Below are 25,048 nucleotides of genomic sequence, written 5' to 3' on the forward strand. Positions count from 1 at the left end.
ATATTTGTGGCATGTGTCATGATTATTGATCTATTATAAGGAAGCCAAGATGTCTGAAAAATACCCTCACTGACTGTATGTTAACTAAAATGCCAATACTCTTAGATCATAATAAGCAGTATTATCTTTGTTACCAAGTTCGGAGGTTTTAAACTTACTGTATCATTTTCTCTAAGTAACCCATTATTTCTCTAAAATTGAGTAGAGAACATAGAATTCCTTCTTCTTTGTCTATTCCAGCTACAACCCTGATGGTCTTTTTCTTTCTGGGAATTGAAACTAGAGGCACTCCCCTACTGAGCCACATCCCTAGCCCTTTTTAAATTTTTTAATTTTTGAAATAGGACCTTGCTAAGTTGCCAAGGTTGACTTCGAACTTAAGATCCTCCTGCCTGAACTCAGGAACTGCTGGTATTACAGGTATATAGCACCACTTTGCCCAGCATCCCTGATGGCCTTGAGCCTCATGTATATTAAATATCCAGTGTCATTGCAAATCTATAGACAGAGTTCTTTTTACTTTTTAATTACATTTGTAACATAATAGATAAAGGATTATAGAGGCTTTATGGGTGGTTTTTTGAGGTACTAAGGGTTGAATCCAGGTGTATTCTACCACTGTGCTATATCCAGAAGGCTTTTTTTTTTTTTTTTCCCCCTTTGATACTGGGGATTCCCAAGGGTGTTTAACCACTGAACCAGCCACATTCCCAGCCCTTTTTATTTTTATTTTGAGACAGGGTCTCACTAAGTTGTCGAGGCTGACTTTGAACTTGAGATCCTGCTGCCTCAGCTTCCCAAGCTGCTGGGATTATAGGTGTGTGCCCCTGCACCCAGCCGCAGCCCTTTTAGTTTTTATTTTAGGCAGGTTCTTGCTAAATTGTCCAGGCTGGCCTCAGACTTACAATTCTTCTACATCTGCCTCCAGAGGAGCTGAGACTATAGGCAGGCACCCCCATACCTGACGATAAAGGATTATTATTGTTTATTTTTTTTCCACTCCTAGGGTAGGGGTATGGCTCAGTGGAAACAGTTCAAGACCCTGGGTTCCATCCCAAGCACCAAAAAGGGGACTATAAATCAGTAAGAAAATGGTATGTTGGTATATATCAGAAATCCTAGCTACTTGGGAGGATGAGGGTATAGCTTAGTAATAGAATACCCCAATGTTCAATCTCTAGTACTGAAAAAAAAAAAAAATGGATAAGGTACATGAGGTAAGTCAGGAAAGAAGAGATACAGTCAACAAATAGATGTGTAACCTCATGTGTAACCTCATCTACTTCATCTAATGATTAAGGGAAGACAAACCATATGCCATTTTGCCCAATATGTTTGTCTTAGAAAAACAATACTAAATATTGTGACAATACTGATTTGGGCCACGCTACGTGAACAGACAAAGAGGTGTTTTTTGAATGGAGAATAAATCCATTCAACTGCCTGTTTGGAGGGCAGTTTAATACATCAGAAGCCTAAAATAAGGGATATGACCTCAGCGGTTTCACAATTCCTCCATTAGGGATTTGTCCTTGCAATGTGCATACAGATTTAGCTGTAAGGATTGGCACCATAGCTTTGTTAATAGCAAATATCTTCTAATATATATTTAATTTTTGCTATTAAAATCATAGCAAAAATGGATGAATACTTAATTATAGAGAAAATAGTTAAATCATTTAAATACGAAGAAATTGGTGTCTCTGTGGACTAAAGTAGTAATTGGGTGATGCATTCAATTTGTATTTAAATCATTTGAGAGTGTGTGTGTGTGTGTGTGTGTGTGTGTGTGTGCGCGTGTGTTGGGGGGTTATGTGCTAATGGGGATGAATCCAGGGCCTTGCATAGGTTAAGCATATGCTCTACCACTGAACTATGCCCCCAGTCCAAAACTGTTTATTCTTTTTTTGGTGGGTAGGAGGTTGGAGGGATGGGGTGGTTTACTGGTGATTGAACCCAGAAGCATTGCATCCCCAGCCCTTTTTATTTTAAATTTTGAGACAAGGTCTTACTAAATTGCCTAGGGCCTGGATAAGCTGCTGACCTTGAACTTGATCCTCTTGCCTCAGGCTCCAGAGTCTCTGGGATTACAGGCATGCACTACTACTGAGTTTACTTAAATTATTTATTTTTGAACCATGAGAGTGCAGTGGTAGATTCTGCCAAAAGTATATAGAACCTATTGATGTAGTGAGGGTTGGCAGTTCAATTTGTGTGTCCCTAAACCTTCCTTCTTTGAGTATGCCCCTGCCAGATTTTTAATTCAATTGTTGAGGTGGTATCCTGTCCTGAAATTAATAGTAATTTTTATAGATACATATCTTCATTTCTTCAAACAATAACTGAAAATTTACCTGCTCACTTTTCTATAAGATTTTGAAGTTCCTGAGTTCCTAATTCAGTTTTCCAATTCAAATTCTCATTGAATGCCTGTACCCTGGGCATGGTGCAGAAGCACGTCATCCCTGGTACTCTGGAGGCTGAGGCCAGTCTGGGTAATTTAGTGATACCCTATCTCAAAATAAGAAGGATTCGGGATGTGAGTGAAGAATGTATGAGCCCCTGGATTCGATCCCCCAGTACTACAAAAACCAAAACAAAAAATATCTTCATTGAAAAATATTAAACTTTGTCAGGATTCTTATTTTGAGGAAAAAAAGACTGAACTTTTGTATAGTTCGGTGAATATAGATAGCTAATTCTAAGATGGTTAGCACTTCTGGATTTTCTTTTCTTTTTCCTCCCCCTCTGGCTCCCCTTCATTGATTTCCTTTGTAATTCACTATCTCCATGAAAAAAAAAAAAAAAAAAAGATCTTACAAAGTGTGATTCCTTGTTGAGGCTCCCTCTGCTGTCAGGTTTCAGTAAAGATGCAAAATTTAAAGGTTTTTGTTTCTTTGAAAATTGAAGGTTGAGATGTATATATTTTCTGAAATGCTTGGGGCTAAAAGTGTTTTGGATTTCAGATATTTTTGGATTTGAGAATATTTGCATGTGTATAATGGGATATTTTGGTAATGAAACCCAAATCTAAACATGAAACTTACTTATGTGTCATATATACCTTATACACTTAAAGGTAATTTTATACAATATATTTAGTGTGCCTAATTTTTGACTGACCTGTCACATGAGGTCAGGTGTGTAATTTTCAATTTGTGTTGTCATATTGGCACTCAAAAAATTGTGGATTTTTGACCATTTCAGATTTTTGTATTAGGGATGCTCAACCTGTACAAAATATGTGATTGTTGAATGCAAAAGAGTGAATAATTTACTATGTCTTTGGAAAGTTAAGACTTGCAAAGCAAGTCAAGTGTTTATTATATGCTATGCTTTTAGTGTTCAGTAGCCAGATAATGTTCTTTTCTTTCTTTCTTTCTTTCTTTCTTTTTTTTTTTTTTTTTTTTTCGTGCTGGGGATTGAACCCAGGGGTTCTTTACCACTGAGCCACATTCCCAGACTTTTTTATTTTTTATTTTGAAGTAGGGTCTCACTGAGTTGATTAGAGCATTGCTCAATTGCTGAAGCTGGCCTCAAACTTGTGATCCTCCTGCCTCAGCCTCCTGAGGTACTGGGATTACAGGCATGTACCACCATGCTGGCTCAGATGATGTTTTTTCCTCAGAGAAATACCTACTTACATTTTTAAGCTGTCATATATTTTGTTTAAGCTATCTATCCATTCTTCTTTTTTTTTTTCCAAAAAATATTTACTCAGCACCTGCTATTTGCCAGGCATTGTCCTGTCCTCTGGGAAGTTAATCATGAGCAAAACAGACAGGGTTCCTGACTCTCATAGAACTCAAATTGTAATGCTAGTAAGCCTAAGGAGTGAGGGGCTGGGGTTGTGGCTCAGAGGCAGAGCCCCACAAAAAATGAATAAATAAAATAAAGATATTTTGTCTATCTACAACTAAAATAAATAAATAGATAAGAGAGAAGTGATTCTGAGCACTAGCAAGTGTATGAAGGATGAATGAGGAGAGTGATGTTATATGCTAGAGAATAACTGAGGTCGAGGAAAAGAGGGAACTGTTAGATGGTGAGGTCAGTCAGGAAGGGCCTCTTTGAGGATGCAATATTTGATTTGATAGGAGCTAGCCATACTGAGAGCAGATGGGGAAGGCAGCAAATGTGAAGGCCTGGGGAGTAAACTGGCATGGTTAGAGATGGTGGTGATAAAGAGGGGGAACAAATCAAGACTTGAAGGGCCGTGGGAGTTAGGAGGTTTTTAATCTAAGTACAGATGAAGAGTTTTAAACAAGTCTTGGTGATTTGTCAACAGATCAGGTTTAGTCTCAAGGGCATATTATTGATCAGCTCTCAAGACTAATGAATTAAATAAAAATGCCAATTTGTTGGTATTTTTTTCCCCAGAAAGAGAAATCATTATCACCAGGAACTATAATGCTCCATTTTGCAATGACCAGCAACCAGCAAATGATCTAGTGGGCAGAATCAGTGGCAAGTCAAATTACAACCTAAAGTCAGCTTGAGAACATATAGCAAGTATGTTCTGATGATCAGTGACTCAGGATGAGAGAATTAGGTGCACTGAACCTTGGCCTCTGAGGTCTGCTTGGACATTGGCAGAGCTTGCCTTATTGCGTACCGTTTCTTGAGCTTATGAGGCTGTCTAGCTCTCATCCCCAGATACATTTCTTCTTGAGCCAAGTCATGTTGGGTGGTACTGCCACACGCTTAGGATCGCTTTACAAGTGCTCATTTCACATTTGTTTCCCAGATTGCCCAGAAACTGGCTGACAGCATCATCTTGGTAAACCGTGCTCTCTCAGAAGAGACCTCTTGCCTGGGCATGGTGACACATACCTGTTATCCCAGCAACTTAGGAGACTGAGGCAAGAGGATCAAAAGTTCAAGGCCAGGGTCTAGGGTTGTGACTCAGTGACAGAGCACTCGCCTAGCATGTGTGAGGCACTAGATTTAATTCTCAGCACCATGTATAAATAAGTAAAAATAAAGGTACGTCAACAATTAAAAAAAAAGTTCAAGGGCAGCCACAGCAACTTGGTGAGACCCTGGTCTCAAAAGAAAAAATGTAAACGGTTGGGGATGTGGCTCAGTGGTTAAGCAGACCCTGGCACCAAAATAAAAAGGAAAAAACAAAAAAAAAAAAGAAAAGGAAAGGAAAAAAAAGTCCTCTTAGTGAAAGTGCCCTGCATGGCGAAAAGCAGTTTGCCCTATTAAGATCTCAAGGAAGAGCAGTCCAGGCAAATGCAGCAGCAAGAATAAAGGTCCTCAGACAAGGGTAAACCCACTCAGAGAACAAAACAGCCTTTTAGGGACAAAGTGGATGGGTCAGGTCACACAAGGCCTTAAGAGCTATGGTGAGGGGTTTAGATTTCATTTCATTCATGATGAGATGTTGTTGGAGGATTTTTTTTTTTTTTTTGATACCTTTATTTTATTTGTTCATTTTTATGTGGTGCTGAAGTTTGAACCCAGTGCCTCATACATGCTGCTAGGCAAGTGCTCTACCACTGAGCTACAACTCCAGCCCCTGTTGGAGGGTTTTAAGTAGGGGGAGATACGATCTGATCTGACTTATAGGAAGCTCACTCTGGCTGCTGTGTGAAGGATACACTTGGAGGGGCAGGAGTAGAGAAAAATAGACTAGATGGAAGCTTATTCCTGAGACAGGAGGTGGTGGTTTCCTGGATCAAAGCAGCAATAAAAGATGTAGTGAGAAGTACCTGGATTCAAAGTATGTTCTAGAAGACGAGCTCTCAGGATTTGGTGATGGATTGGCTGTAAGATGTGAGGGAGCTAGAGATGATTTGTAGGTTTTGGAATGGGCATTTGTGTCAATTATATCCTAGAGAAGTCTGTAGAAATCAGGATGGTTTTGGAGGGAGGGGTACTCAGAGTTGTACTGATTAGGTCACCTCTAGGGAGAGAGAACAAAAAGCAGGAGCACTATGCCATACAGAGGTGCTAGGTGAGGAGTAGGGGGCAGGAGGAGTCATCAGAGGAGACCAGGAAGGAACTCTCTGGGTAGGAGAAAAATGGAGCAAGCCTGGGGCACTAAAGATAATGTTTTTGGGAGGAAAGAAACATTACAAAATGTTGCTGAGATATTAAAGTGGAGATCCTTGTTTTAGTTAGCTTTATTATTATTTTTTAAATCACTGAGACCACACTACCTGACAAGAACAATTTTTGGGGATTCACAGTTTCAGAGGTCTCAGCCAGTAAATAGCCTGCTTCATTGCTCTGGGCCCAGGTGAAGCAGAATATCATGGTGGAAGAGTGTGGCGGAAGAAAGCAACTTAGGATATATCAACCAGGAAACAGGGAGAGAGAACTCCCCCACCAGAAACAAAATATAAACCTCAAAAACATGCCCCCAATGACCTATTTTCTATAACCACACCTTGCCTGTCTACAGTTACCACCCAGTTAATCCATATCAGGGGGTTAATCCACTGATGAGGTTACTACTCACATAATACAATCATTTCATCTCTGAACATTCTTGAATTGTCTCATACATGAGCTTTTGGGGGATACCTCTTATCTAAACCATAGCAACTCTTGACTTTGGCAAGATCTAAGTTGGCTTTTAAAAACCTGTTTTAGGGCTGGGGGTGTGACTCAATAGTGGGGCACTTGCCTAGCATGTGTGAGGTGCTGGGTTCGATTCTCAGCACCATATATAAATAAGTTAATTAATTAAATAAAGGTCCATTGACAACTAAAAAAATATTTTTAGAAAACCCTCTAATTAAATTAAGGTATAAAATTGCATTGGAGTGGAGTGAAAGGAGAATAGGAGGTAAAGAAGAAAAGACAGGGCATTAACTCATGTGGGGAGTAGAAAAATAGGGCAGTACCTGGGAAATGTGGGGCTGAGGGTGTGGTCAGGGAGTCTGGTTTCTTAGACTCAGGGGTGCCACAGGGGAGTCTTAAGCTGATCATATGATCCTTGGGAAGGCCAAAGGGCACACAGCATTCAGCACTCATTTGGAGGGCTAAACTATGGCAAAAGCAAGGTGTGTCTTACAGTAGGACAGGAAGGCTGTGTGGACAGATGCAGGTGAACTAGTGGAATTACCAGAAAGTGAAGGTGAGGTGGATCTCCTGCTAACATGCATTTTCTCAGCTTAGTGAAAGTTGAAATAGGTAAGAATGGAAGAGGTAACAGGGATGTCAGATCACTGGGGAGAGGAGAAGGGCATGAAATAGTCATCTTAACAAGAGGTAAAATTAATTTATATGAAGTTCATGTTTGTTGCCTGCCTGAAATTTGCAGTGAGTCCAGGTTGCAAACTGTTGAGCATGCTTTTCCTCCATTGACTCTCACTTTCTGAGATACAGGTGTGCAGTTTTGTAGAGGAAGGGAGGGGCAGAAGCATTATGGAAGAGTTTAGAGAGGAGCAGATAACTCTGCCAGACCACAGAATTTCATCAGAGCAAAGAGAATAGTTAGCCTGGGTATTGGACAGTAAGAGGATATTAGGGCTCCTGAAGGTGTCTCCTTCACCAGGTTCTTCTTTTCTTTTCCTACTCAACAGACTGACACAGATAGTAATCCATAGAGGTCTATAAAGTCCTGTACTCACACATTTCTGACACTAATGGGTGAATTTCCTACACCAAGCAATTTTCCAGTTTTCTGCAAATACTGGGTATCCTACATTTTAATGATGACACTAACTACCTGGAGTGGCACAGAACCCACAGGTTAAAGGCTCAGCCCACAGGCTGCCTCCCATTTAGACTCCAGGTGTAAGCTCCAGGTTTTTATCTGTACTTCCAGCCTACCAGTTACAAATTGTGGTTCTTGTAACCCCTTCCGTAGGTTTAATAATTCGCTATCGTGGTTCACAGAATTCAGGGAAACATTTGCTTATGTTTATTGGTTTATTATGAAGGATATTACAAGATACAGATGAGCAGCCAGATGAAGAGACACAGTGAGCAGTGTATACAGGAAGGGGTGCAGAGCCTCTAGGCCCTAAGTATGCCTCTGTCCTAGCATTTTGATGTGTTCACCAACATGGAAGATCTGCAGACATCATAGTTTAGGAGTTTTTGGTGACTTTATCATGTAGGAATGATTGATGACTGACTCAGTCCAGAGCTCTCCCTCTCCCCTCTCCCCTATCCCAAGGATAGAGGCTGAAAGTCACAATCTTCTCCTCATGGCTTGGTCTTTGTAGTGACAGGCCACTATCCTGAAGCTACCCAGGAGCCCACCAAAAGTGATATCACAGCCAGGCATGGTACACACCTGTAATCCCAGTTTATTGGGAAGGTGAGGCAGGAGGATCACAAGTTCAGCACCAGCCTAGGCAGCTTACTAAGACCCTATCTCAAAAATAAAATCAAAGCCAGGCACGGTGGCACATGCCTATAATTCCAGCAGCAACTTAGGGGGACCCTATCTTAAATAAAAATACAAAAAAGGACTGGGGATGTGGCTTCGTGGTTAAGTGCCCCTGAATTCAATCCCCAGTACAAATAAATAAAATCAGAAGGACTAGGGATATAGCGCAGAGGTACAGTGCCCCTAGGTTCCATCCCCAGCACCTGTGGGGTGGGGGGAAGTGATCTCATTAAAACAGAAAACAGGGGCTGGAGAGATAACTCAGTTGGTAGAGTGCTTGCTTTGCAAGCACAAGGCCCTGGGTTCGATCCCCAGCACCCAAAAAAAAAAAAAAAAAAAAAAACCAGAAAACATCTTGTCACACAGGAAATTCTAAGGGATTTAGGAACTCTGTGTCAGGGACAAAGGTCAGAGACCAGATACCAGGATAAAAGCTGATCCAAGCACCCCAATTAGAAAGTAGCAAGAATTTTAGGAACTTTGTGTCAGAAACTGGAGGCAGAGACCACATATAGGCAGATGATCTCCAAATTATTTGTTCAACTTAAGGATTTTTCAACTTTACAGTGGTGTGAAAGTGTACCCATACAACCACTCTGTTTTTCACTTTCAGTATAGTATTCAATAAATTGTACTTGAGATTATACATTTTATTATAAAACCGGTTTGTGGTAGATGATTTTGTCCAGTGGGAAGTTAATATCAATGTTCTGAGAATGTTTAAGATAGGCTAGACAAAGGTAAGCTATGATTTTTTTTTTTTTTTTTTTTTTTTGGGTGCTGGGGATCGAACTCAGGGCCTTGTGCTTACAAGGCAAGCACTCTACCGACTGAGCTCTCTCCCCAGCCCCCTATGATGTTCTTTAGATGTGTATTAAATGTGTTTTTGACTTATACTGTTTTCATCTCAAGATGAGTTTATCAGTATGTAACCCCATCATAAGTCAAGGAGCATCTGTATTTCTTATTATGTTGTAAGATCCCATGTTCTATTGTTTCTTCCCCCTTTTGCAGAGCAGTGAGTTCCAATGTTAGCCCAGTTGTTCTCTCATTGTTTTTATAATTAATGATTTTTTACTGGATGCCAAGAGTGCATAAAAATTGTAGCCTTTTCCATGAGATTTTCTTCAAACACCTTTGCAGAAAAGTGCACTAAGACTAATGCAGCCTGATTTATGCCTAGGTGCCTGAAAGAAGACCCTGCTACCATGTCTCTGCTGCAGAGAAGCCTCGATCCTGAGAAGACCTTGGGTCTGGTGGATGTGCTTTACACAGCTGTGTTAGACATAAACCGCTGGAGGGCTGGGAGGTTGGTGTCCCTAGAAGTCGCTTTAATTGGCTGTGCAAGTGGTTTGCTTTTGGGTCCACACCCACTGACAGTGTGACTATGTATAATTTCATGTGTGCTCATGTCAATGATAGTATGTGGGTAAATAAGGCAAGAAAGAGAACTTTTGGGTAATTTTTATCTTGGAATATGTTCAAACCTATAGATTGGGCTGGGGGTGTAGCTCAGTAGTAGAGCACTTGCCTAGTATGTGCAAGGCCCTGAGTTCAGTCCCTAGTACTAAAACAAAATAAAACAAAAAACCCTGTGGAAAAGTTGCAAGAATTGCTCTTTACCCAGATTATCCAGATTAACACTTTGCCTTCATTTGTTTTATCATGAGAGTAAATCCATCAAGAGGACTTTTAATCCAACTCATATTCTCCTTGTGAATTAAGAGCAGAGAAATATTTAGAAAATTTACTTATATCCTTCACAAAATTTACTTTTATTTGTAGACAGCTGACAGTTGAAAAATCTCTTTGTGAATTATTAATTTTAGAACTAGTGGAGATCTTGAACATTTGGCTATGCCTCCTCTCTGTTAACTTATGAGTACACAGAGGGTCCGAACAGTGAAATGATTTCTCCAGGATTATACCAGCTATCACCTGCCTCAGCTCCCACCCCATGCCTTTTCTATCTATAGTGTTCTCTTTTAGTACAGGAAAAAATGCTCAAAAGCATTTTTGCTTTTGAAATGGAAGCAACAGCTATCCATTTGATAATAGCAGTGCACGGTATCCCCAATTCCTCTCTGTACTGCTCCCCCACACTGCTGTGTGGGTTTATGCGTTATCCTTTTGATGGGTCTGCCTGGTTCTCAGTCTCCATCCTGCAGGTACAGAGCCCCTTGCTGTTACATCTCCACCTTTAGCCTTGCTTTTATAGTAGAAGAGTTTCACTCAAATTCCTGGGCCAGAATTCAGTGTTACTCATTTTCACAGCCATCTATTAGACACTATAGAATATATACACTCAAACCCCTTGGGTGGCCTGGCATGGTGGTGCATGCCTGTAATCCCAGCGACTCGGGAGCCTGAGGCAGGAGGATGGCGAGTTCAAAGCCAGCCTTAGCAATGGTGAGGTGCTAAGCAACTCAGTGAGATCCTGTCTCTAAATAAAATACAAAATAGGGCTGGGGATGCAGTACAGTGGTCAAGTGCCCGATTCAACCCCCAGTACCTCCCTCCTCCCGCCACAAAAAAAAACAAAAACCTTGGATGTTCATTTTATTTATTTATTTATTTATTTGTTTATTTATTTATTTATTTATTTAACTCTAACATTTTTGGTGAACCTGACACCAAAGAGGTCTTTTTTTGTTCTCAAAACCTTTTTTTTTTCCTTTGGCAATGCTGGGTATCAAACCCAGGTTTTCACTTACGCTAAGGAGCCTATCTTTCTTAAATGCAAAGAGGTCCATTTAGGACTAGAGTTGTAGCTCAGTGGTAGAGTGTTTGTTTGCCCAGTATGTGCAAGTCTCCAGTACTGCCAAAAAAAAAAAGTCCATTTTATCCATCTCATTAACCAATTTGTATATTTGTCTCACTCCCCATCCCCCACCCCCATTTAAATAGGGAACAAGCTTTACCCTGCATACAGATACAGCTTCAAAGGGAGATCTGTGATTTTGGGAATCAGGCTGACCTGCCTTCTGGAAATGGAAACAAGTCTTCAGGTGGCCTGCAGAAGACATTCTCCAAACTGACATCTAGGTTCACCAAGAAAGCTTCATGTACCAGCTCTAGTGGCAGCACAAATTATTCCATCCCAAGTACCCCTTCCAAAAACGTCTTCATAGCTGGGTGTTCAGAAGAGAAGGCCAAAATGCCTGGTAATATTGACACACGGTTACAAAGCATTTTGAACATTGGTAATTTTCCTAGGACTACAGACCCTTCACAGTCAGCTCAGAATTCCACTAATCAAATGGCCAATGGTTTTCTCCTGGAGAGGCGTGAGAACTTCCTGCTCGGGGATGATGGCAAGGATGAGAAGGGTATGAACTTACCAACTGATCAGGAAATGCAGGAGGTGATAGATTTTCTCTCAGGCTTTAATATGGGCCAGTCGCATCAGGGTTCCCCGTTGGTGACAAGGCGTAATTCTGCTGCAGCAGCCTTGGTGACTGAGCAGAAGGCAGGAGCCATGCATCCACAGCAGCCATCACTGCCAGCGCCCCCTCCACCACGGCCACCACAGGCTGGGGCACACACAAGTCTGACACCCCAGCCAGGTCTGGCATCTCAGCAACAGTCCCCAAAGCAACAACAACCCCAGGTCCAGTACTACCAACACCTCCTTCAACCCATTGGACCACAGCAGCCCTCACCCCAACCTCGGGCACCTGGGAAATGGGTACATAACTCATCCCAGCAGCCAACACAGTCTGTTGGAGCAAGTCTGTCTCCTCTTGGTCAATGGCCTGGCATATCTGATCTCAGTTCCGACTTGTATAGCTTGGGTCTAGTGAGCAGCTATATGGATAATGTGATGTCAGAGGTTTTGGGACAGAAACCACAGGGACCTAGAAATAACACCTGGCCAAACCGTGACCAAAATGATGGAGTCTTTGGAATGTTGGGAGAGATTCTGCCTTTTGATCCTGCAGGTATGTGAGGCCTCCTTACTTCTCACCCCATTTGAACATAAAATGTGATCTTTGAGAGCTTCTTTGACCTGTCTGCTACAGCCTTACTTATGAAAATGAAATAACTTAATCCTGCTTTAAGACCCTTTATCATTGTCTGGAGGCAAATACAGAGCAGATCCTGCAAGAGGGCAAAGCAATAATGAGGAAGAGACTGAGAAGGAAAGTTCAGCTATTTTTCACATTATAGAGGACAGAATTGAGGTTAAGAGAAGTTACTTGACTCTTAGTCCCATATTTCAAGTGGTTCCAATCTTGGAACGTCAATGTGGACATCTCTTTGTGGGGCACCCTTTCCCTGACCTACACAGTGTGTTCTCATGCTTCTTTTTATCCAACCTCTAGTGCCTGATAAGGTGGTGGAAGGTTAGGGGTGTAGCTCAGTGGTAGAGCACTTGCCAAACATGCATCAGGCCCTGGGTTCCATCCCTATCATCACGAGGAAAAAAAAAAAATTTTTTTAAGGTGGTGGAGCACCCTCCTCTTCATAGAGTACAGCTCCTGGTCTAGGCAGTGTGAAAATATCACCAGAGTCATCTTAAAAATTTTGAGAAAGAAGTTAAACACAAAAGTAAAATAAACATGGAGGACAAATTAGGTTTAAAACCACATTAGGTAAATTAAAAAGAAAAAGGTAGTAGAAATTGAAAATAAATCTAAATAATCTTTGGAAGATTGGTAAAATAAATAAATCAATTTTGAGCCTGAAAGAAAAAGGAGGAGGAAAGAGAAAGGAGCTAGAAATACAGATAAGGGAGAAATTAAAAGTACTTTAAAAGATTACTACATATAAGTCACAGTTGGTGGTCCACACCTGTAATTCCAGAGAATCAGGAGGCTGAGGCAGGAAGATCACAAGTTCAAGGCCAGCCTGGACAACTTGGTGAGACCCTGTCTCAAAATTAAAGAAAAAAAAATCGAGGCTGTAGCTCTGTGGTAGAATGCTCCCAGGTTTAGTCCCCAGTACTGAAAAAGCAAAACAACAGCAAATACTATGTGCATCTCACTTACAAATATGGATAGATCCAAGGAAATCTAGCAGTGTATCAAGAGTAGTAACTGATTTATTTCAAGGATTTAAGAGTGGTTCACATAAGGAGTTCTACTACTGTACCGTAATCTGGTATACATCTCAATCAATCAAATAAGAAAAACTGATCTTAATAAATGCTGTAAACATATCTGATAAAAGATCTCAGCAGTTCTCAAAACAAACCCCTCAAAGTTATATACTAATAGAAAAGTTTTGAATATTTTTTAAAAAGACTACCAAAAGCCATTAGCAAATAGTGCCTTGTATAATGAAATAATAATAATTTCAGTAAAAATGAGGAACCAGCCAGGGCAACTGTCTTGAACTTTCTAGAAAATGCAGCAAGACAAAAACAAGTGAAAAAAGTGGTATAAACTTTGGAAAATGAGAGATTAAAATACACATCTCTTTGCTGGTAGTAGAATTGAAAAAACAGTGCTGCAGGTATAACCCATGGTAGAACACTTGGTTTAGCATGCTTGAGGCCCCAGTTCTATAACCAGCACTTCAAAGAAAAAAAAAAAGAATAATATAAAACAACTCCCCCCTCCAAACTTCTAGAATTAGTAAGAGGATCGAGTAAGATCTGTCAATGCTTTTTTTCTCTAATTGAGCAAAATGCACACAGAAGTGGGAAATATATTCCATTCACAGGGAGGATATTGGGAAATATTAATAAATATAGCAAATATTTGTACAAGTAAATAAATACCAGAAAAGGAAATTTCTTGCAAAAACACTTAGTATTAAAGGAAGGAAATGTTTTCTTACATCTTCTAAAAATCCTCATAGTGTTACTTGTGCATCCTCAAGTGGAAGAACTTAGGGAAACTTGTACCCACAGTCCTGAGCTATGTAAGGGTGAATAGTTCCACCCTGCTATGAAAAAGCAAGCCCAACTCATGCCTATAATTCCAGCAGCTTGGGAGGCTGAGACAGGAGGATCACAAATACAAGGCCAGCCTCATCAACTTAGGGAGGCCCCATGCAACTTAGTGAGACCCCGTCTCAAAACAAAGGGCTGGGGATGTGGCTAGTGGTTGAGCGCCCCTGGGTTCAATTCCTGGTACCCCCCCCCAAAAAAAAAAAAAAAAAAAAAGAGCAAGCCCACCTGGCTACCACCAACTGGGTAGACTTGGCACATTTTTTCAACTGGTGATTAATGGTTCTGTACAGTTTTTGACAGTCAAATGTTTAACAGTTTAGTATCTTTATCTCTGCTGAGGCTCTTATAACCCTTAGACTTTGACCTACAAGTTTTATTCTTTTCCTTTCTGATCAAGTCCTTGATGCAGCTTCCTATACCCCACCCCTAGGGCATAAGGTCTAGATAGGCTATTGTGCAAATTAAGGAAGGGTACTCCTTCAGGCATTTGAATGAGAGGTGGCACCTCTTGGGGATCAACAGTTAGAAATAGTGCCTCTCTGGACAGGCAAACACAGCACCTGTGGTTCGAGATCAAGACCTTGATTTCAAACTTTTTTCTTTCCTAGTATGTGCATATTTGTGCAGCTTACAAAAGGCACAGCCTTATGCAGTGGTTCTGAGACAGTCCTTGATCACAGACTGGTAATGGGATGTGCCCTAGTATCTTTCTCAGTTTGAAGGTAAAAAGTATGCACTGTTGAGTCATACTTAATTTGCGATGCATACTTTCCTTCATATCTTTTTTTTCTTCCAAGTGCTAGGAATTGAAGCCAGATCCTTGAAAATACTAGACAAGCACTCTCCTGAACCATATCCCCAACCTCCTCCCATATCTTCGTTGGGCACTTCTCCAAATGCTTTCTGTGCTCCCCCACCCACACTTACACTGCCCTGCATATCCTTATTCAGCTCCATCTAGTATGTTTCTAGCCACCCCTTATTGCATTCTGAAATGTCTTCTTGTTCTTTGCCACTCTTAGTCATTTTCGAACTGAATGAGCAAGTCTGTTACCTAATATCCAGGAAAACACTGGATAGTAGTTTGGCTCAAGTGGGAATGGCATATAATCTCTGTCTGACCCTGGTACTTTGATAACTTTTGGCTGTTTGTTGACCAAAGTCATTATCTGATTTTCTAAATTATTGGGTACTCTAGGTACATAGCACCAGGACGTTGGAAATTTTAAAAGTAACTAGTATTTTTGTCTTAAAATTTAGTCATGGCTAAATCAAACCTTTTCCTGTCTTCCTTTCGCATTCAACCTGCCTCACCTAGGTATAACCCTTCCTGACAGTCCCTGCACAAACTGTATCCCAATTCCAAACCTGTGTGCTGAAAGTCCTAGCTTACCTTGCAGGGTGACAGCCATAGTCTACAGCCAGATCTTTAGGGCATGATGAGCCTGACAGTTCCTCACCACTTTTCATTGTGTGTGTGACCAGCACATTCTCAAATGTTGGGGAAGAAACAAGATGGGAATTTGGCCTTAAATCCCGTTTGTTTCTTGTCTCAACACAGTGGGCTCAGACCCTGAGTTTGCACGCTATGTGGCAGGAGTGAGCCAGGCAATGCAGCAGAAGCGCCAAGCCCAGCATGGTCGCCGTCCTGGCAATCCCCGGGGTAACTGGCCACCCATGGATGATGCCCATCGGACCTGGCCTTTTCCAGAGTTCTTTACAGAAGGGTGAGTGCTGGGTGCAGCCAGGAAGCTGAGTTTGGGATCTGGGTGTGTGAAGGGAGACTCTTTGGCCTTTGTGCATTCATGTCAGGCAATTGAAATCCAACCTCCAGATGATTGTGATGTAGCGGAGTCTTGAGGGAATCAGTTTTGTGACTGACTGTAGGATGCCAGCTGGTATGATGTGTCCCTCTGAACATACTATTGGCATAAATTTATGGTTTACCACAGACTCTTTGACCCGAGAGAAGAATTTTATATGATGACGTTTGTAAAGTCATTATGTGTTTAACATGGTCTTTATACTCATTTCAGCATAAAGCCCATGTTAAATGAGCGTGGCTGTAAAACCCATGTGAGTTATGGAGTATTATGATTATAGAATACAGAAACAAAGGCAGGGCTGGGGACACAGCTTAGTGATAGAGTGCATGCCTAGTACAAGGCCCTAGGCTCAGTCCCTGGCACCCTCCCCCCCTCCCAACCCCCCCCCCCCCAAAAAAAAAAACCCTAGCAAATGTATGGTATATGGTTCAGATTTTTAAGAGAATTATTAATTTATATAAAAAACAATTGGGGATTTTTCACATCTCATATTTCTACCTGGTTAATCTGCATGGCAAAATAGCATCTCAACTTTTTATTTCTCTAGAATTTCATATACAAACCACAGGCTTCTGAGAAGAATAAAAGGAAGTGATAAACAAACAACATATATATAATATGAAGCTGGGATTGTAGCTCAGTGGTAGAGCACTTGCCTCCCATGTGTGAGGCACTGGGTTTGATCCTCAGCACCACATAAATAAATAAAATAAAGGTATTGTGTCCATCTACAACTAAAAAAACAAAAAATCTAAAAAAAACATGTTTTATGTTTCATGTTATATATACATATGTGATATATAGTACATAAACTATATATCTATATCATATATATAAAACTTGAAATAAGGGAAAAAAAGAAAACTACAAATTTTTAGCTGGGAGAGACAAGAGACCACTCCTTGGTTGAGATGAGTGCAGGGTAAGGTCTGCTCTTTTAGGGGTTGGGTGGAGGGAGGCAGTTGACCTCAGAGCTGTCTAGCCAATGTCCAGTCTGGTTGTGGGAGGACAAGGACCAACTTCTCTCTTTGGCTTTCAGGGATGGCCTGCACAGTGGCTGGTCGGGTGCTCAGGGAGACTCAGCCAGCTCCAGTGATGAGACATCTTCAGCCAACGGGGACAGCTTGTTCTCCATGTTTTCAGGACCTGACCTTGTTGCTGCTGTCAAGCAGAGAAGGTATGAAGAGATTTCTAAATCAAGGAGAGGAGAGAAGGGCACATGAATGTGACCCACAGCTCATTCCTGTAGCAAATTCAGGAAGCCTGTTACTAATTGCCAGCCTTTTGTATGAGAAAGGTAGAGGGGGCTCTTCCAGCACCATCTGTCATAAGGCTCTAAAGAGTACTTTCAGAGCCAAGTAGAGTGGCAAGTTGAGGCCAGCCTGGGCAATTTTGTGAGATACTATTTCAAAATTAAAAAAAACAAAACAAAACATTTTTTTAAGGGCTGAGGCTGTAGTTCAGTAGTAGAGTACTTGCCTAGCATGTAGGAAGCCCTTGGTTTGATCCCCAGTACTACAAAAGAAAAAAAAGAAAAGGAAAGGAGTTAAATTTGTTCATTTATTCATTGTTTTTTGAGTTTTTTGGGTTTGTTTTTGTTTTTGTTTTTTCATACAAGGGATTGAACCCAGGGGCACTTAACCACATCCCCAGCCCCTTTTTTGTATAATATTTGGAGGTAGGGTCTCACTGAGTTGCTTGGGGGCCTTGCTAAGTTGCCAAAGCAAATTTGAACTCAGCAATCTTCCTGTCCCAGCCTCCTGAGCTGCTGGGATTATAGGCATGTGCCACTGTACCTGGCTGTTCATTCTTAGTTTCTTTTGGTAGCAGCTATAACATATTAGACATTGGTGATATAGTAACAATAACAAACAAAAAAGAAAAATAAAGCCCCCTTCCTCACAGAAATAATTATGTTGTAGTTAGGAAAAGCAGATTCTAAAAAGTGTCATATTAGTTTAGGTGTTATGAAGAAAAATAAAGCAGGTGATAAGGGTAGAAAACGCAGGGAAAACACAGGAATTTTTTGTTTTCAGAAGGGCAGCTAGGGAGATGTCTGATGAGCAGAGGGGCCAACCACAGTGAAGGAGCAACTGGTGGGGCATTGGCAATGAGGTATATGTTAGAGCAGAGTCAGGATGATAGAAAGTTCTGGGCATGAGTGCTGGGTAGAGGGAGTACTGTGACCTGAGGTGGGAGAACTGCTAGAGGAGTGGCTGTGAGCCCATACTGGAGTTTTTCTGTTCTATACCTGTGGCTGATCAGATATCTAAAAAGTTACTTCTATTACCACCTCTGCAGAGATTGCTGTCTGCCAGTAGGAGCACTAGCTCTGATCCTAATACATCCTATCTTTTTCATTCAGTGTTGTAAAACTAATGAACTTTTGTTTTTAAGTCCCATACACCCCTACTGCATGGTAATTTATTGAAAAAATTTAACAAAAAGCCAGAGCTGGTAGACTGAGAGCAGCTGAAGAAAGCCAGTGCCCATCTTCATTGCCTGCATTCCCTACTCTGGTACCCACTTGCCTGTGCTGGCTTTGTAGGCATACGTCATTTAGTGCTGAGCCCTGTTTCTCTCTGAACTCAAGGGACCCAAGCCCTTCTCACCTAGAATCAGGGTCTGGAGACCAGACCCACGAAGCTGGGATGTCCCCTAGAATTAAGCTGGATGAAAAGCCAAGCAACCATTGCTCTGGGCTCTTGGTTCTTTCAGGAAACACAGCAGTGGAGAGCAGGAGACCAGCATGCTGCCCTCACCACCTCTCCTGACTACAGTGGAGGACATGAACCAGGTATTGTGGGCTGGCTCATGGTTAAGAGATGGGCAAGATTCCACAGCTTCTGTTTTAAGGTCTCAAAGTCACAAGCAATCTTCTTTGTGGTGAAAATCTTTTTCTCATGAGTTTGTCTAAAGTTAGCAATCTCAGCTGACTCAGAGCCACAGTAGAGAAAGCTCTAAGACTATGCTATCCAGTACTTGCCACATGTGGCCGTTTAAATTTAAACTAATTATAAATAAAGGGCTGGGGGTGTAGCTCAATGGTAGAGTGCTTACCTAGCATGCATGAGGCCCTGGGTTTAAACCCCAGCACCAAAAAAAAAAAAAAAGAAAGAAAATAAATATAAATTCAGTTTCACAGATGCTCTAACCATATATGGCAAGTGACTACTATTATTGGATGGTGCAGGCATAGAGCATTGCTATCACTGTAAGAAGTTCCATTTGATAAGGCTGTGGGGTGGGCGGGGCTAGGTAAAAAGAAGTGCCAGAGATCGGGGAAGGTGGGAAAAGATGGTAAGCCACCAGAAGTGCCACTAAGAACCCTCTTCTGTCCCTCAGGATAACAAAACCAAAACGTGGCCACCCAAAGCACCCTGGCAACACCCTTCCCCACTGCCCAGCACACTGCCCAGCCCAAGCACCCAACTCTATGCAGTCGCCAGTCCTGGCAGCCAGTGGAACGACACCATGCAGATGCTGCAATCTCCTGTGTGGGCTGCAACCAGTGACTGCAGTGCTGCCTCCTTCTCTTATGTGCAGACCCCACCCCAGCCCCCACCCCCACCAGCACACAAGGCTGCACCCAAGGGCTTCAAGGCCTTCCCTGGGAAGGCTGAGCGTAGGCCAGCCTACTTGCCGCAGTACTGACCCATTCTTCCTGCCTGCCCAGAGCTGTTGGGGTGAGTATTCCCACCCCAGGGCTGACTAGCTCACACCAGCCCCACAGAGGACCAGTGCACCCCATCCCAGGGAGGTTTCCTTGGGAACAGGGGTGGTTGGCAGCTCCAAGCCTTTAAAGCCTGGTTTCTGAAGGCAGCAGACCCCTGGAGCCAGCTGAAGATGGGAGATTTCTCACACTCAGGGGGTTGCTGGATAATCTGCATGCTTAATAAGCACCTCGAGTGACTTATGCAGGTGGCCAGAGGCCACACTTTGAGAAACATAGTTCTAAGGTTGTTAATCCTGCAGTATGTTGGGAAGACAACAGGTCTGAAGGCCAAGAGCAAAACTGACCATTCTTACGAAACTCTCTTATCCCTCTTTAACACACTGAGTGGTGACCACACCAATCACTGATTTTATAGCTATTTTCATGTAGGTTTTTAGTTAAAACATCTCCTGTCTAAAATGCATTGAATATATTAAGATAACAGATATACCAGCTGGAGGTTTGTTCAACACTATCTTTATTTAAGCACACAAAATGGGAATACATAGAATATTTGTGATCAGAAGCAATCACCTGGGTTTTCTATGGGTGAACTGCCCCTTTCACCCAGGAAATACTCAGGAGTACAGCCTTTACCAGATTTACAAAAGTAGGATCATACAGCTGATGTTGGAGGTATATTCCTGACAGTGCACGGAGATGAGCCAGCAGGCTGCTGCTGCCATGTGCGAATTAAAGCTGCACCTGCTGCCCTCAGATCCTTACATGGCTGGAGGCAGCAACACAGTCCTCAGAGTAGGGAAATGTGGTCAAAGGGCTGCACAGAGACACCTGCAACTAGAAACTGCAGTAACATTTGTGAGTTGGTTCAGAAGACAAACCAGTTAAGATGTAGATTGGAATTAAAGTATTTTCTGTTAAAAAAGAAAATCCACCTTATTTTCGGTTAACATGTGCCATTAAAAAGATAACATCCTGTGGATTTAGGGATATTTTCCAGCCAGAATGGATCCAGAAGAATTGAATGGTGCTTAAATTGAGAAATAATAATAAATATATCTATATAGACTAGACATATCCCACTGTATATTAACTGAGGTTGCAGAAAGTTCTTTATATAAAACTTATTTAAATTTTTCATATTTCATCTTTGAAAAAGTCTAATTGAGAAAAATTCATGATATTTTCTGGTATGAAAGTTTGACAGTATTAATATTTTTTTTATATTTTCTTAAAGTCATTAAACCATTTTAATATATGTTAACTACTAATAAATGGTTTATTCTTTCTAACTCCATATAAGCTTTTCCAGCAGATTGTAATAACACATTTATGTTCTCATTTTTCTACAGATATAAGTAAATTTCTATTTAAAAATACCAAAAAGGATAAATATATATGTACACACATACCACACAAACACACACACACACACACACACACACACACACATACACACATTTTAGAGGACCCTTAGGGTGTCTGAGCCCAGTCACCTGAATTTTTAGTACTGTGTTGTCAGGCTGTTTCCAGGCCTTGGGTGTTGTCTTTTGTGCTGTGCGGGGATGCCATTGCTGTCTGTACTTATGATCCTTTCACCATGGGTTCTGAACATTCACCTCACCATGTTTACAGATAACTATTTTGTACATAGAGTTTTTCAGGCACATGCTTTGCATCAATCCTGCGTGGCTCTTGTCTGTGTTAGCTGTCACAGTGTGCACACTAATCTCTCTGTTGAAGTTCTTTGTGACTGTTTTACTTGTAAGATAGTTTTCTATTTCCTTCAGTAATGTGTCCACAGTGCCCTGTATTTCAAGTTCTATTATACTGAAGTACTCTTGTTTTAATAGTGCCTCCCCAAAGACCTCACCCTGGACAGAGGTCAATTCTCAATGCCCCAGTGCAGGTGACATTGTTTCACTGTCACTTTCCAGTTTTGTTTTTTGTTTTGTTTTTTTTCTATTAAGAAAGACATTTTGTAATTGCATCTCCATGGGCTGTGACTGTGTGAAGCTGTTTGTGTAGTTTCCACATAGGTGCTGTGTTCCCAGCACCACCTTGCTCTGAACACTGGTAATTCCAGGTGCTGCGCTCGGCAGATGGGTCTCGCCAAAGCGCGTGCACGTGTGTGGGGTATGTGTGTGTGTGTGTGTGTGTGTGTGTGTGTGCGCGCGCGCGTGTGTGTCCTTTGTGTGGCCGGGCGTGGCTGCCTTGCTCGGGCATCAGTAGGACATTGTGTGAATAGTTACAATGGTTACAATGCTTCCAAACTGGAACTCTACATTTTGTATCTTACTTTTAAAAGCTCCTATAAGTAAAGTAACTATTGGCTTTATTAAAAATATACATTTAATAGTATTTCGAATCTTTATTTAAAATGAACTGCAACAGACACCATGTCAGATGCACTGCCTGACTCACCACTTTGAAAAGCTGTACACGAGTTTGTTTTTAGGTCACCTGTTCTTGGATTCTGAGACTTTTTCAAGGGGGAAGACCACTTAGGGAATCAGGATGAGCTGGAATGGATGAGCAGGAAACAGAACCAACCATAACCCTCTTGTTGGCATCCCTAAGGCCAAAGCTGGTTTAGGACTCTCATAGGTGCAGCCATTATAGGGGTAAAGGAGACTGTCTTTTGGAAGGATATAGGCTCTCTCTGGGTTGGGGTCTGCCAGTACTCACATCCCACCAAGTGTGGGTGATAGGACTTTCCCAGCCAGTTTTTCCAAGGTGTAGACCCATGGATGAGGACTTACTTCAGCACCCCAGGAACCCCTTCTGTGCCAAGAGACCTTGCTTCACAGGGATAAAATAGGACCTGTCTCACTGGATGATGCTGTTCTGGTAAGCAGAAGGAAGACTGTATGATGATGAATGGATGGAGAGTTATAGGGGAATTTCAACTCAGTTTCACTTGCAGAAAGCAGCACTTCATTTTATTTTTTTTCATGAATTTAGGAAAATCGAGTCATGTCAGTATTAATATATAACCTCCAAGGGTAAGTACCACTGTGAGATGCCCTGAAGTTGAACATAGGGACCAACTACCAGAGCCTTCCAAATGCACCTCAGGACAAGGTTGCTTAGCAACATCCATGTTTCATGAGTGTACTGAGGAATACACTGAAAAATTTTATTGAAATGTTAGCAGGGCCAGGCACAATAGCGCATGCCTATAATCCCAGTGACTCTGGAGGCTGAGGCAAGAGGATACCAAGTTCAAGGCCAGCCTCAGCAACTTAATGAGACCCTATTTCAAAATAAAAAATATAAAAGGAATGGGGATATAGCCCAGTGGTAAAGCACTGCTGGGTTCAAGCATAAGTATACCCACCCCCATAAAACAAATCAGTTAGCCACCTGGGAAGCTCCTGCCACATGCTAACCAGGGGGCTGTAAAAGGATTTGCTGTGTTCTGTTTAGCCACTGTTGTGACCAGCCTCCTGATGGGGAGGCAAAGAATAAACCCTTGCCAATGGTCAGCTCTTCGACTGACAAAAAGTCGTGTACATGGACAACATGACTGGCTGCCTCCCAGCTATATCTACCCAGGAGTCTAAGGAATCTCCAGGGATGGGCACCTGGAGATAACAAATGCAGCTGGCCTTAAGAGTTCCACAGGGATGGGGCTGGAATTGTGGCTTACTGGTAGAGCACTTGCTTGCCTTGCATGTGTGAGGCACTGGGTTTGATCCTCGGCACCATATAAAATGAATAAAATAAAGGTATTGTGTCCATCTACAACTAAAATTAAAAAAAAAAAAAAAAAAGTTCCACAGGGATAGACTGGCTGGGTCCAGGCCTCTGTGTCTGGGAGGGGACTGAGTTGTGGACTGGGGTGGTGGCTCAGTGGTAGAGCGCTTGCCTACCACATGTGAGGCACTGGGTTTGATCCTTAGCACCACAGAAAAATAAAATGAAGATATTGTGTCCACCTACAACTAAAATATTTTTCTTTTAAATGTGACTTGTAGTAAAAGACGTGGGCCTAGGTAATGGGGAAAGATTGTTTTCAAGAGTGTCTGCTCAATTCCTAGGGACAGGCCCTTAGTAGGAGCCAGGACTGCAAAGAAAATGCAGCTCTTGCTCTTGAAACTCTTTTTAGGAGAGACAACCGCATCTTTGCCAATCTTGTTAAAAGAACTACCACCCACACACCCAGTTGCTCAAGCTGAAAAAGAAAACATTCGTGATTCTTCCGTCCCTTACTCTGTCAGCAAGTTCTATAAGTGTATCTCCAAGCACAATCATCAACCAGTCCTCACCCGGCCCCTGCCTCTCCCTCTAAAGCCTCAGGGTTTCCCAAGCACATGCCCCTCCCCTCTCCCCAGGACTTTGCCCCGTCCTTTCCAAGAGGCCCGCCTGTTATTCTGAAGACTGTTCAAGGCTCCATTAGTTTTCTCAGACCAGTGCCCATCTTCCAACATGGCTTTGTTGTTTCTCATAGCCCTAAGCGCTATCCTGGCATCTAGTGTGTTCGCATTTGTTCCTCCCACTAGAAAGTCTGTTACACGTCCACGTCCCCAGGGTACAGGACCACCGCCAAACATCTTGAGACAGTGAGACAGATGAAAGGTGATGCTAGACCCAGAATTTTCTAACTCTAATACAAAAGGGGTGTGGGGAGAACTAGACTGCGTGGTCATGAGAACTGCGAGGAGGGATCAACAGTGAGAGCTGCAAATTGGGTTATGAAGACCGATTTAATAAATTTTCTAGTTTCATGAACATCACACCAACATACAGTGCGGGAATATTTTTGAAAGCTTTTGCAACGGGTTCGTAGGGAAAACCTAATGACCACGCGGCGAAAAGAAAACCTGCGGCCAGCGTCACTGAGGGGGCGTTACCCCACCCACGTGTACCTTTGCACGTCCGCCCCCCACCCACCCCCGAGCATGCGCACATGAGCACACTTCATCCATCCCGGACGTGCAGACCCAGGCATCCGTCGGTTCCCCACTCGCCTCCCAACTCCCTACGCTATGCGCGCACATGCGCACACGAGCTCGCTCCGCCCACCCCGGACGTGCCTGCCCACACGTAGAGGCGAGCACGCCCCTCCTTCAGCAGTCCCGTGCGTGGTCGCGTCTTCCTGCTCGTGGGTTTGTTCTAGCGCCCTTGCGCAGTAAGTGCCAGTTCTTGGAACTCCGCGGAGTCAGACCCCGGCCCGCGCAGCGCACGCTGACTTAGCATCTTTGGTGGTGTGCCTCTTGGAACAGCGTGAACTCGGCGCGCCCCCCCACCAACCCAGAACTAACCTCCTTTACCTTGAATCCACCCCTTCG

At 42.4% G+C, this 25,048-nt stretch overlaps 1 protein-coding gene across 3 annotated transcripts in view; it reads left to right on the plus strand.

The window, feature by feature from the left end:
* Garre1 (granule associated Rac and RHOG effector 1) overlaps nucleotides 1-22,204 on the plus strand; it is an 86,866-nt gene extending 64,662 nt beyond the window's left edge. For all 3 annotated transcript variants that reach the window (XM_047527797.1, XM_047527798.1, XM_047527799.1), the window contains exons 9-14: nucleotides 9,537-9,662; nucleotides 11,261-12,294; nucleotides 15,814-15,979; nucleotides 17,118-17,255; nucleotides 18,797-18,875; nucleotides 19,424-22,204. In XM_047527797.1, coding sequence (XP_047383753.1) covers nucleotides 9,537-9,662; nucleotides 11,261-12,294; nucleotides 15,814-15,979; nucleotides 17,118-17,255; nucleotides 18,797-18,875; nucleotides 19,424-19,732 — 1,852 coding nt within the window. In that variant the 3' untranslated portion in view covers nucleotides 19,733-22,204. The remainder of the gene's footprint in view (nucleotides 1-9,536; nucleotides 9,663-11,260; nucleotides 12,295-15,813; nucleotides 15,980-17,117; nucleotides 17,256-18,796; nucleotides 18,876-19,423) is intronic.
* Nucleotides 22,205-25,048: the final 2,844 nt, after the last annotated feature.

The sequence above is a fragment of the Sciurus carolinensis genome, chromosome 16, assembly GCF_902686445.1.
Source record: "Sciurus carolinensis chromosome 16, mSciCar1.2, whole genome shotgun sequence".
NCBI classification, from domain to species: Eukaryota; Metazoa; Chordata; class Mammalia; order Rodentia; family Sciuridae; genus Sciurus; species Sciurus carolinensis.